At 43.0% G+C, this 12,403-nt stretch overlaps 3 protein-coding genes across 7 annotated transcripts in view; 2 read left to right on the top strand and 1 right to left on the bottom strand.

Moving 5' to 3' along the window:
* Positions 1 to 4,087, bottom strand: part of LOC144480679 (uncharacterized) — an 85,709-nt gene extending 81,622 nt beyond the window's left edge. The window contains exons 1-2 of the mRNA XM_078200274.1: positions 4,040 to 4,087; positions 2,559 to 2,859 (exon numbers count right to left, since the gene is read on the bottom strand). The gene's annotated coding sequence lies outside the window, so the exon portion shown is untranslated. The remainder of the gene's footprint in view (positions 1 to 2,558; positions 2,860 to 4,039) is intronic.
* The window catches only part of LOC144481043 (uncharacterized), a 420,433-nt gene that overhangs the window by 75,871 nt on the left and 332,159 nt on the right, over positions 1 to 12,403 (top strand). The gene's annotated exons all lie outside the window — the stretch shown is intronic.
* Positions 3,718 to 10,487, top strand: LOC144481029 (uncharacterized). 5 transcript variants are annotated; one of them, XM_078200668.1, is made up of 4 exons: positions 3,718 to 3,960; positions 4,068 to 4,110; positions 5,938 to 6,087; positions 7,871 to 10,485. In XM_078200668.1, exon 4 carries the CDS (start codon positions 7,978 to 7,980, stop codon positions 8,929 to 8,931), a length of 954 nt encoding a protein of 317 aa, XP_078056794.1. In that variant the 5' UTR covers positions 3,718 to 3,960; positions 4,068 to 4,110; positions 5,938 to 6,087; positions 7,871 to 7,977; the 3' UTR covers positions 8,932 to 10,485. The 5 variants fall into 5 exon arrangements, with proteins under 5 accessions (XP_078056794.1, XP_078056793.1, XP_078056792.1 ...); XM_078200667.1 differs by having other exon boundaries at positions 4,068 to 4,177; positions 7,871 to 9,641; XM_078200666.1 differs by lacking the exon at positions 5,938 to 6,087 and having other exon boundaries at positions 7,871 to 10,487.

Raw genomic sequence — 12,403 nt, 5'->3', positions numbered from 1 at the left:
TTCTAACACCCTGTAAAACTGATTTAAAACAGGAGACACGGAGTGAGAGAGAGAGAGCCCACAGAAACACACAGGCAGCTTGTCAAACTCTCCCCTTCTAACACCCTGTAAAACTGATTTAAAACAGGAGAGACGGAGTGAGAGAGAGAGAGCCCACAGAAACACACAGGCAGCTTGTCAAACTCTCCCCTTCTAACACCCTGTAAAACTGATTTAAAACAGGAGACATGGAGTGAGAGAGAGAGAGAGCCCACAGAAACACACAGGCAGCTTGTCAAACTCTCCCCTTCTAACACCCTGTAAAACTGATTTAAAACAGGAGACACGGAGTGAGAGAGAGAGAGCCCACAGAAACACACAGGCAGCTTGTCAAACTCTCCCCTTCTAACCCCCTGTAAAACTGATTTAAAACAGGAGACACGGAGTGAGTGAGAGAGAGCCCACAGAAACACACAGGCAGCTTGTCAAACTCTCCCCTTCTAACCCCCTGTAAAACTGATTTAAAACAGGAGAGACGGAGTGAGAGAGAGAGAGCCCACAGAAACACACAGGCAGCTTGTCAAACTGATCTGAATGAATCTGGGAATTTGTGGGGTCGGCGCTGAGAAACATTGACCATGAAAACTGCCGGATTGTCACAAAAACACAACTGGCCTCTCTGGGAGGAGAGAGAAAGAGGTGAAGGAGAGGGATTTTGTATTTCTACAAGACATATTAAGAGAGTAATTAGCAAAGCAAATTTGATCCCGAGCTTCATAAAGTGTGATATTGATATATAAACAGGGAAGTTATTCTGAATATTTATAAAGCTCTGGTCACCGCTCTTCAGGAAGGATATAAAGATCCTTGAGAAGGTGCAGAGGAGATTTACCAGAATGGTTCCAGTAAAGGAAGTTGAGGGGAGATTTGATTCAGGTACACAAGATTCTGACAGGTTTCGATCAGGTGGATAAAGAAAATCTGATTCCATTTGCTGATCGTACAAGGACCAGGGGGACAGATTTAAGGTTTTGGGTAAAACCTTGATTGAACCATATAAGATCCTGAGGGGACTTGACAGGGTGGAAGTGGAAAGGACATTTCCTCTTGTGGGAGAATTTTAAACTCGGCACCACAAAGTAAGGGGTCACCCGTCTAAATTAGAGATGAGGATTTTTTTCTCAAAGGATTGAGAGACTTTGGAACATTCTTCCTGCAAAGGTGGTTGAGGCAGAGTCCTTGAATATCTTACAGCAGAGCTGGATAGATTCTTGATAAGCAAGGAGGTGGAAGGTTATCGGGAGTAGGCAGGAACGTGAAGTTGAGATTAAAATGAGATCAGCCACAATCTTACTGAATGGGAGAGCGGGGCCGAGTGGCCGACTGCTGCTCCTAATTTGTATGTAAACAGTTGCTTCTGTCGTGTTATCATGTTCGCTTCACACACGAAAGGTACCTGGTTCGAAATCGGGCCGAAACACTGTTGGATCTTTCTCATTAAACGTGAGCAAAGTCTACATGATTGCTCAACATTTTGCGAATCTCAATGTTACATCAACTCAAATGCTTCTTTACAGTAAATGGCAGAACCCTGAAGAGTATTGATAGGCAGAGAGATCTGGGTGTACAGGTACACAGGTCACTGAAAGTGGCAATGCAGGTGGAGAAGGTAGTCAAGAAGGCATACGGCATGCTTGTCTTCATTGGCTGGGGCATTGAGTTTAAAAATTGGCAAGTAATATTGCAGCTATGTAGAACCTTAGTTAGGCCACACTTGGAATATAGTGTTCAATTCTCATCACCACACTACCAGAAGGATGTGGAGGCTTTGGAGAGGGTACAGAAAAGATTTACCAGGATGTTGCCTGGTATGGAGGGCATTAGCTATAAGGAGGGGTTGGAGAAACTTGGCTTATTCTCACTGGAACGACGGAGACCTGATACAAGTCAACAAGATTATGAGGGGCATGGATACAGTGGATAATCAGAAGCTTTTTCCCAGGGTGGAAGAGTCAATTATTAGGGGCACAGGTTTAAGGTGCGACGGGCAAGTTTTAAAGGAGATGTACGAGGCAAGTTTTTTTACACAGAGGATGGTGGGTGCTTGGAACTCTCTGCTGGGTGAGGTAGTGGAAGCAGATACGATAGTGACTTTTAAGGGGCGTCTTGACAAATACATGAATAGGATGGGAATAGAGGGATATGGTCCTTGGAAGGGTAGGGGGTTTTAATTCAGTCAGGCAGCAAGGTGGTGCAGGCTTGGAGGGCCAAAGGGCCTGTTCCTGTGCTGTAATTTTCTTTGTTCTTTGTTTTGTTCTTTAGTACAGGAGATGTGAGGAAGAGTGTTTTTAGACAGTGAGTGCTAATGACCCAAAACTTGCTGCCCATGATTGGGATGGAAATGGACATGATGAATAATTTCAAAAAGAAATTAGATAGACATTGGAGGAAAAGAAATCTGCAAAGATATGAGGATAGAATGGGACTGGATTGCCCTAGACAGATGGCATGGACTCAATGGGCCAAATGGCCTCCTCTGTGCTAAAACAACTTCCTGTAATCTCACATTGTAATTTTACCTGTGGAGTTCAAATATCACTCAGGAAAATCTGTGCCACACTCCCTCCAAGGCCATTCTGTCCTTGCTAAGGTATGTTGCTCAGAACCAAGCACAGTTCTTCAGGATTTGTGAATCTCAGGGCTTTTCCAGTCACACTGAGACCTGAAATCTTCTCTCTCAGACAGAATCGACAAACCTGTTACCTTCCACATTCAGAAGCTGCTGATATCCAGGTCCTGATTTTTTCAAGTGACTCCATCAGATCACGATGTGATGTTTGATTTGTGTTTCGCGTCTGTCAATTCTCCATTTCCAGCACCCTGTAAATTTACAGAAACCATCACTGTCTGTCCAGAATAGAAATTCACAAGATTCTCTACTCCATAATCGCCAACTGTGATTAAATGTATTCCTGGAGGTTTTATCACATCTTTTATGTTGCCCCATCCTCCAACCTCCATTCCACACTGCCTTCCTAGGCCAATTGGAAAGCAAAAAGACTCATCACGTTACAGGACGATTGATGGTCAACCAAACAACTTTTATCTATTGTCAATATTTTAATATCCAGTGAAGAGAAATATTCCAAAAAAATTACAAAAAAGTATATTTTTTAATGTCCAGACAATTTTCCAGAGATGCAGGTTTGAATCCCACAGTCCAAAGATGTGTCGGTTAGGTGGACTAGCCATGCTAAATGTACAGGGTTACAGGGATAGGGCTGGATGGTGGGCCAAATGGCTTCCTTCTGCACTGCGGGGATTCTATGATCCTATGGTATGGTGAATTTTGAATATAATTAAAATCTGGAACTAAAAGCCTGCTGATGACCATGAAACCATTGTTCGTTGTTGTAAAAACCCATCTAGTTCACTAATGTCTTTGAGGGAAGGAAATCTGCTCTCCTTACCTGGTCTGGCTTATATGTGACTCCAGATCTACAGCAATGTGGTTGACTCTTAAAATGTCCTCTGAAACTTAGTTCAAGGACAAATAGGAATGGGTGATGAATGCTGGTCCAGCCAGGGACACCCACAGTGTGAATGAATTAGGAAAAATATCTGCCATCCTTCCCCGGTCTGGTCTAACTATATATCAAGAGCAATGTGGTTGACTCTTAAAATGCCCTGAGATGGCCAAGCAAACCACTCAGTTCAAGGACAATTAGGGATAGACAATAAATGCTGGCCTAGTCAGCAATTCCCACATTCCCTGGACAAATAAAAAATTCCTGGAGACTCCAGTCCAATCCGGGAGAGTTGGTAACTGGTCCAGGCTCATAGCGCATGCGCCCTGCTGCACATTGTTCCTGTCAAGATGGCGGCCGGTAACCCGGGCCTGGAGCCGCTCAGCTCCGACTCTGTTCTGTACCGATTGAAGCGATACCGGGAACATGTTATCTGAATTGGGGCATCCACTAGGTATTTATGAAGCCTCCCAGCCCACTCCGCTGCTTCTATCCCTCCCCGGTCACCCAGCGGCTCCATTACTGAACCTCACTCCATTGTTTCTTTCCGACTCCTCGCAGCTCCAGTCACAGCCCGGCCTGCGCATGCTCCAGTCACAGCCAGGTACTGCGCTTGCGCAATAATTGCAGTAATGTGGATAGGACACAGTCTCACCCGCAGAGAATGTTGGGTAATCACCTCACCATTCAAACCCATATTGTTCAATAGAAAATACGATTTGCGATCTGATTATGATTGGTACCATTGGGCCAAGGTTCAAATGTGTTACTTCAATTCATTTGGCAACTAAGCAGCATAGGCCTTCCAGCACATTTCTGTCCTGGGTGTGATTGACAACATAACAATCACCTGCATTTAGATGTGAACTCGCTGGGGTGAACAAGTGATTTGTGCCTTCTTAGACAGAACAGTTAAACTATCCCTCGCCAATAAGAGGGGTAGTTAAAATGCTTTGAGCTTTTAAAGTTATAGAGTGTTAACCACTGAGGAAATCCCTTTGCGAACGTTAAGTGTTTGAGTGGTCTTCCTCTGGTGTAATTCTGCTGTTCTATCGGTAAATGGGATGACTGAGTCAATTTTCACATTCAGCTGGGAAATAATTTGTTGATGGTGGGATTTAATCCAAAGGTTTACAGCTCAGACGGGAATCTCAAAAATTGGGCAAAAAATGCTGGCCTTGCCAGCAATGTCCACACCCCATGAATTATTATTATTTTTAAATAGTTCCTTTTGACGTGCTCTCCATCTCCCTGTCTCCTTCTTCCTCAAAGCATCAAACTTAAGGGAAAAGCATATAGCTACACAGAGGTGAGTGGCAGGTCAGATGATTGGCTGGAATATAAAGAACAGTAGAGAATGACTAAAAGGTTAATTGGAAGAAAAACATTAGAGTATGAGAGGAAGTTAGCTGTTAATGTAAAAATGAATAGCAAGAGTTTCTATAGGTATTCGAAAAGGAAAAGAGGAATAAGGTGAGTGTTGGCTCTCAAGAAAATGAGAATGGGGAGTAATAGTAGATAATAAAGGAAGGGTGTCGTAGTTTGCAGGAAGACTTAGACAGGTTGCAAAGTTGGGCCGAGAGGTGGCGGATGGAGTTTAATGCGGAGAAGTGTGAGGTAATTCACTTTGGTAGGAATAACAGATGTGTTGAGTATAGGGCTAACGGGAGGACTTTGAATAGTGTGGAGGAGCAGAGGGATCTAGGTGTATGTGTGCATAGATCCCTGAAAGTTGGGAATCAAGTAGATAAGGTTGTTAAGAAGGCATATGGTGTCTTGGCGTTTATTGGTAGGGGGATTGAATTTAGGAGTCGTAGCGTTATGTTGCAACTGTACACAACTCTGGTGCGGCCGCACTTGGAGTACTGTGTGCAGTTCTGGTCCCCACATTACAGGAAGGATGTGGAGGCTTTGGAGAGGGTGCAGAGGAGGTTTCCCAGGATGTTGCCTGGTATGGAGGGGAGATCCTATGAGGAGAGGCTGAGGGATTTGGGATTGTTTTCGCTGGAAAGGCGGCGGCTAAGAGGGGATCTTATTGAAACATATAAGATGATTAGAGGTTTAGATAGGGTGGATAGTGATAGCCTTTTTCCTCTGATGGAGAAATCCAGCACGAGGGGGCATGGCTTTAAATTGAGGGGGGGTAGTTATAGAACCGATGTCAGGGGTAGGTTCTTTACCCAGAGGGTGGTGAGGGATTGGAATGCCCTGCCAGCATCAGTAGTAAATGCGCCTAGTTTGGGGGCGTTTAAGAGATCCGTAGATAGGTTCATGGACGAAAAGAAATTGGTTTAGGTTGGAGGGTCACAGTTTTTTTTTTAACTGGTCGGTGCAACATCGTGGGCCGAAGGGCCTGTTCTGCGCTGTAATGTTCTATGTTCTATAAATGGCCAATGAAATAAACAAATCTTTGCTTCTGTCTTCACTATAGAAAATACAAAACCAGCCAGTCCTAGCCGTAAATCAGGAGGTGGAAGGGAGAGAGGAACTAAGAGAAATTACAATGACGTGGGAAGCTGTACTGAGCTGCAGCTGACAAGTCTCTGGGTCACGATGGAATTCATCCTAGCATCTTAAGAAGGTGGTTAATGAGATAGTGACAGTAGATTTGTTGGTGTTAATTTTCCAAAGTTCCATCAGACTGGAAAGTAGCAAATATAAGCCCTCTAATTCAAGAATGGATGGTGGCATAAGACAGGAAATTTAGGCCAGTTCGATAGACATCTGTTGTGGGGAAGATGTTAGAATCAATCATTAAAGAGGTTATAGCTGGCCACTTTGGAAAAACTCAAGGTAATCAGGAAGAGTTAGCATGGTTTAATGAGATTGTGTTTAACCAATTGGAGTTCTTTGAAGAAGTAACGTGTGGATAGAAGGGAACCTGTGGATCTGCTGAATTGAATTCCAGAAAACATGTGATAAGGTGCCACATCAAAGGTTATCATGGAAAACAAAAGCTAGTAGTGCAGGGGGTAACATATTACCCCCTGCACTGCTTCTGATAGAAGATTCGCTGTCAGAAAGTAGAGAGAATGCATATTTATTGTTTAACATGGGAATGGAGGTGAATGTAATGCTGAGACCAGTAGCAATCTGTGTGGTTGTTCTTGATGCTGTCAGAGTGAGTTCACCCTCACAGGCAGGAAGACTGTTCACTGTGATAACATCAAACTGACGCCGGCTGTTTCATTCTCGGGTAACACAACTTCCTGTTTCTCTGCTGCCGGTTCCAAACCTCACATCTCACTTCTGAGCAGAAAATAAATCCAGGGACCACAATCTGGTGAGAACATCTGTCAATGCGGCCTTTATCTGTCCACAGAGTCAGGGCAGAGTCACACTGATCACATTGCGGTGACATTTACAAATGAGCCTATTATTTCTGTTCAGAGTTTCCATTCCCAGATATAACTGGCTGTGTTTGTGGATCAGTCAGAGTTCGCTCTGATCCCCATAGCCGGGAACTGATAGCCTGCTCCCTTATATTTTATATCATTGTGTGTTGCTTGTTTCCTGTTTCTCAGCTTTTATCTTTGACAACCTCATCTTTCTGCTTTTTAAAATCTCTCTCAATTTTTCTCTCAGTCTTTCTGTCTCTCCTTTCCTCTGTATCTTTCTCAGGTTTTGTGTGTTCCTATTTAATCAAGATGTTCAAAATCATGAAGGGTTTCTGATTGATTATGGAAGGAAAATCAGGGAGAAAAGCAGAAAACCTCGGCAGGTCCTGCAGCATCTGTTCAGAGAGAAACAGTTAACATTTTGAGTCCATATGATTCTTCAGGACAGGAAAAACGTGGGTTTTTAGATCAGGGAATATGATGGGGAGATTTAATAGAGATGTTTAAAATGACAAATGATTTATGATAGTGTCAATGGAGAGGAACTGTTTCCCAGGAGCAGGAGGGTCTGTAAGCAGAGGACACAGAGATTTAACATAATTGACAGCCTAACTTTAGGGCATGATAAGGAGATTGTTTTACACAATGATTTGATGTGATCTGGAATTGCACAAACTGACAGGTGCTAGAAGCAGGTTTGATAGTGACTTTCAAAGGGAATTGGATAAATACTTGCAGAAGGTAAATTGGCAGAGTGATGGTGAATGGGATTAATTGGACAGTTCACTCGTCTTTGTGACATTCTGAATATTTCTATTTGACTTTATGTGGAATTTGCACATTCTCTCCATGTCCGCGTGGAGAAGCAACTGGGTTTTTATGACAATCCAGCAGCTTCATGGTGACTATTTCCTCCTGCTGGCCCCAGAAATTACCAGATTCATTCAGCTCAATTTGACAACCTGCCTTTGTGTTGTTGTGGGTTCTCTCTCACTCCCTTTTTTCTGTTTTAAATCAATTTCACAGGGTTTTAGAAGGGGACGATTTGCGGTCTGGTCTCAAACAAAACATCACATCAGGATCTGACGGAGTCACCCTTAATATCATAGCCTGAATATCACTGGACTTTGAACATGGAAGGAGAAAGCATTCGTCACAGTGGGGAGAAACCATACACGTGTTCTGTGTGTGGACGAGGCTTCAACCAATCATCTGATCTGTCAAAGCACGAATGCAGTCACAGCGGGGGGATGACTTGGAAATGTGAGGAATGTGCAGCAGTATTCAGATCCTCAGCTGAGCTGGAAACTCACCAGTGTGCTCACACTGGGGAAAGACCAATCAGCTGCTCTGAGTGTGGGAAAGGATTCAGTCACTTATCCCAGCTAATGATACACCAGCGAGTTCACACTGGGGAGAGACCATTCACCTGTTGTGAGTGTGGGAAGAAATTCACTCAGTCATCCAACTTACGGACACACCAGCGAGGTCATTCAGGGGAGAAACCATTTACCTGCTCCAGATGTGGAAAGAAATTCCCTCATTTGTCTCATCTGCTGGCTCACCAGCAAGTTCACACTGACCAGAAACCTTTTAATTGTTCAGACTGCGGGAAATGTTTTAAAAGTTCCAGGGAACTGTTGTCCCATCAACGTGTTCACACTGATGAGAAACCATTCAGGTGCTCTCATTGTGGGACTGGGTTCAGACATTCATCTCATCTCATTGTACACCAGCGAGTTCACACTGGGGAGAGGCCGTTCACCTGCTCTGACTGTGGGAAGGGATTCACTCAGTTATCCAACCTGCTGACACACCAGCGAGGCCACACTGAAGAGAAACCGTTCACCTGTTCCCAATGTGGGAAGGGATTCACTCGATCATCTGACCTCCTGACACATCAGCTTGTTCACACTGGGGAGAGACCGTTCACATGCTCCAAGTGTGGAAAGGGATTCACTACCTCATCGCACTTGCTGAGACACCAGCGAATTCACTCTGGCGAGAGGCGGTTCATCTGCTCCGAGTGTGGGAAGGGATTCACTCAGTCATCTGACCTGCTGACCCACCAGCGAATTCATGAGTAACTACAATGATTAGATTTTGTGGTTAATCAAGTCAGGAATGAACATTGCTGATCAGGGTCTATTTCTGCTGATAATAAACTCCAGCCTACTTATAGATGTTAATATTCTCGATAAAAGTCAAATAAATCAGCTTTATGTTAAATACCAATGTCTGAATCTTTTAACATCACAAACACAAGGTAGTTCCTTTTCAAAGGCTCCCTCAAGCTCTCTGTCCTCTCCAACACTCTCTCCTGGTTAAAAGTGATTGTTATAATCTGCCTCTCCAATCATGGTTTTGTCCATTTATCCAAATATTTCCCATGTGACTCCGTTTTTTCTTTCTCAAACTCCTCTGAAGCATAGTGGGATGTTTTATTACATTAAACATGTTCTATAAAGACATAAGAACTAGGAGCAGGTGTAGGCCATCTGGCCCCTCGAGCCTGCTCCGCCATTCAATAAGATCATTGATCTTTTTGTGGACTCAGCTCCGCTTACCCACCCACTGACCATAACCCTTAATTCATTTACTGTTCAAACATTTATCTATCTGGCCTTGAAAACATTCAATGAGGTAGCCTCAACTGCTTCAGTGGACAGGGAATTCCACAGATTCACAAGTTCCTCCTCAACTCAGTCCTAAATCTGCTCTGCCTTATTTTGAGGCCATGACCCCTAGTTCTAGTTTCACCTGCCAATGGAAACAACCTCCTTATTTCTATCTTATCCATTCCCTTCATAATCTTATATGTTTCTATAAGATCTCCCCTCATTCTTCTGAATTCCAATGAGTATAGTCCCAGTCTACTTAGTCTTTCTCCAAAAGCCAACCCTCTCAATTCCAGAATCAACCTCATGAACTTCCTCTGCACCCCCTCCAGTGTCAGGATATCCTTTCTCAAATAAGGAGACCAAAACTGTACATAGTACTCCAGGTGTGGCCTCACCAACAACTTATACAAGTTGTTACTGTTTCTCAAGTCAGTTTGTACACAGTAAGATTCCACAAACAGCAGTCAGACCGATTGAAGAAGGGAAAGGGTTAATGTATTTTGTACCTAAAAGGTTGAACTTTGTACTTAGAATGTATCACAAGCATGACCCTTCATTATGGCTAATCCCCTTGTTTATAGTGCTTCAGGCATGAATATAAGTTATTTATTCATGGTTTCATTCTTTAACTTCATTCTTATAAAGACAGACAGCAAAATATCAATGTAATGTTTGTAAAGTCTTACCTTTTCTACAAGCTTGTCTGTGGTTTGAGGAAGGAAGGCAATTACAAGATGTGGAGCATGATAACGGCCATTTAAAGGAGGACTCCCGCTGGGCCAGCTACAATTGTGCCGGTAACTTCAAAGGAAGGGCCGTGGAAGAGCAGGAAACCTCAGACTGTATCGTGACTACAGCTGCCAGAGAACTGGACTTTGATTCATGACCAGACCAGTGTTTGTGTCGTGACTGGTGCTGGGAGCCATAATGTATATATATCCCCACTTTTCTGTGTTCAGGGAGAACTTTGGCTTCCGCTCCCGTGAGCTTGTGAGAATAAAGCCTACTTTATTTTGACTCATACCAGCCTCAGAGGTATTTTTTACCTACTACACCGACTAACCCATAGTAGTGTTAGTTAAGGCAGGAATGTTGGTCCCACTGCAGCAGGAGAACTCCCCTGTGGACAGTCTGTGGAGTTTTTGAGCTCTCCTGAGCTGAGAGTGGATCTGATTGAACTGTCAGGCCTGCAGTGGACCTTGAAGAACCGCTGTCTGGGATCTTTCCTCTCGATTCACTGATTCAAATCTTTTTGGCCAACCAAATAAACTAACTTAAATTTCAATTCACTCACTCCCAGCTAAAGTTGTTCCTGATCAGTCACATAATTAACTTTGAATATCAATCCCTATTTAACCTTTGGAGCAAAATCTACAAAATCAAAATCAGCTGTAAAAGAGAAAGAAAGTTCTTGTGTTCATTCAGAAACTTTCACACCCTTAGAGCATCCCAAAGTGATTCAGTCAATGATAGATTTTGGAAGGAAGAATGAGGAGAGGCAGAATAAACTAAATGGGACAATTTTAAACAGAATGCAGGAATGCAGTGACTTGGGAGTGGATGTAAACAAATGCTTTACTGTGACAGGACAAGTTGATCAAGCTGTTTAAATATAAAACTAATAGGTTCTCCGTTTATTAATGGAGACATGGAGTACAAAAGCAAGACAATTATAGTAAATCTTAATAAATCACTGATTAATCCCCAGCTGAAATATTGTGTTCAATGCTGAGCACCGCACTTTGGGAAAGATGTCAAGGTCTTGGAGAGGGTGCAGGGAAAATTTCCCAGAATAGTATCAGGGATGAGAGCTTTTAGTTCTGTGGAGAGACTGCAGCAGCTGGGATTGTTCTTATTCAAGCTGAGAAGGTTAAGGAATTATTTAATAGAGGTGTGGATTTTTAAAAAACATTTTCCATCTCCATCGGGAGAAATTGTTTCCATTGTGGGGATGGTTGGTAACCACAGAACCCGGATTTAAAATAATTAGCAAAATATCCAGGATGGAGATGAGAGATTATTTTACTCAGTGAATTATGACGATCTGGAACACATTGTCTGAATGACTGGTGGAGATCCAACAGTAACTTTCAAAAGTGATTGAGACTGATCGCTCTGCTTGTGAGTCTTTGGCACATTCACAAACCTACTCAGTAGCCATGGCAACAGACACTCGATTTCAGCAACTTGCGTGGAATTTCCATTTTAAAGTGTCATCATTCATTGTACATTAGGCCACATCTATAAACCTGTTTCTCACACCTCCAATGAAGAGGGACAAATGTGGATGGATGGATCACTTTGAGAAGTTCTTTGGTGTCTGATGTGATTTACCCTCTCAAAGGCCCATTCATAAACCTTATTTTTGGGGTCTTACATCAATCACTTATTCAATTGTCCATTAGTCAAGCACAGATAATCAAGGTAATCCCTCCTATTCCCATCGGATATTCATGAAGTCATTTTGTGGCTCATTGCTTGCTCGGACATCTGGCTTAATCGTTACTCAGACAGTTGGTTTCCATGTGGGTCATGACAACCCCCCAAGCCGATCAAGTTTGTCTTGTTTCAGGTTCTGTGCTACAGAAGTGTCTTTGGCAGAGACAACAGGTCCACACTGTCCTGTGTTTATCAACCCAGAAAGCTTTCCTGATAAGAAAAGGAGTGAGAGAGAGACCCCCATAATAGTCAATACATTTCCAAAGATTTATATAAGGTTATTGGTGATTTCTTAAAGATGTCCCCACCAAGAGAGGGATTATCTTTATTGACATCTCAACTGATTTCAGACTAACCTCACCATTTTAAGCTGTTTCCAAGCTTGCTTTCCTAATTTCTGAATGACATTCCCTGGATAACAGACTGAAGCTACTCGAATGATCAGAATCAGCCACACAAATCCATAAGCTGCCATCGAGAGTAAATGTCAAAACTTTTC

This window comes from Mustelus asterias, chromosome 30, assembly GCF_964213995.1.
Source record: "Mustelus asterias chromosome 30, sMusAst1.hap1.1, whole genome shotgun sequence".
NCBI classification, from domain to species: domain Eukaryota; kingdom Metazoa; phylum Chordata; class Chondrichthyes; order Carcharhiniformes; family Triakidae; genus Mustelus; species Mustelus asterias.
Note: the sequence above shows the minus strand (reverse complement) of the source record. Positions and strands in the feature narration are given on the sequence as shown.

Coding starts and splice junctions, on each gene's coding strand:
- LOC144481029 (XM_078200666.1), top strand. CDS start 7,978: ATGGAAGGAGAAAGCATTCGTCACAGTGGGGAGAAACCATACACGTGT.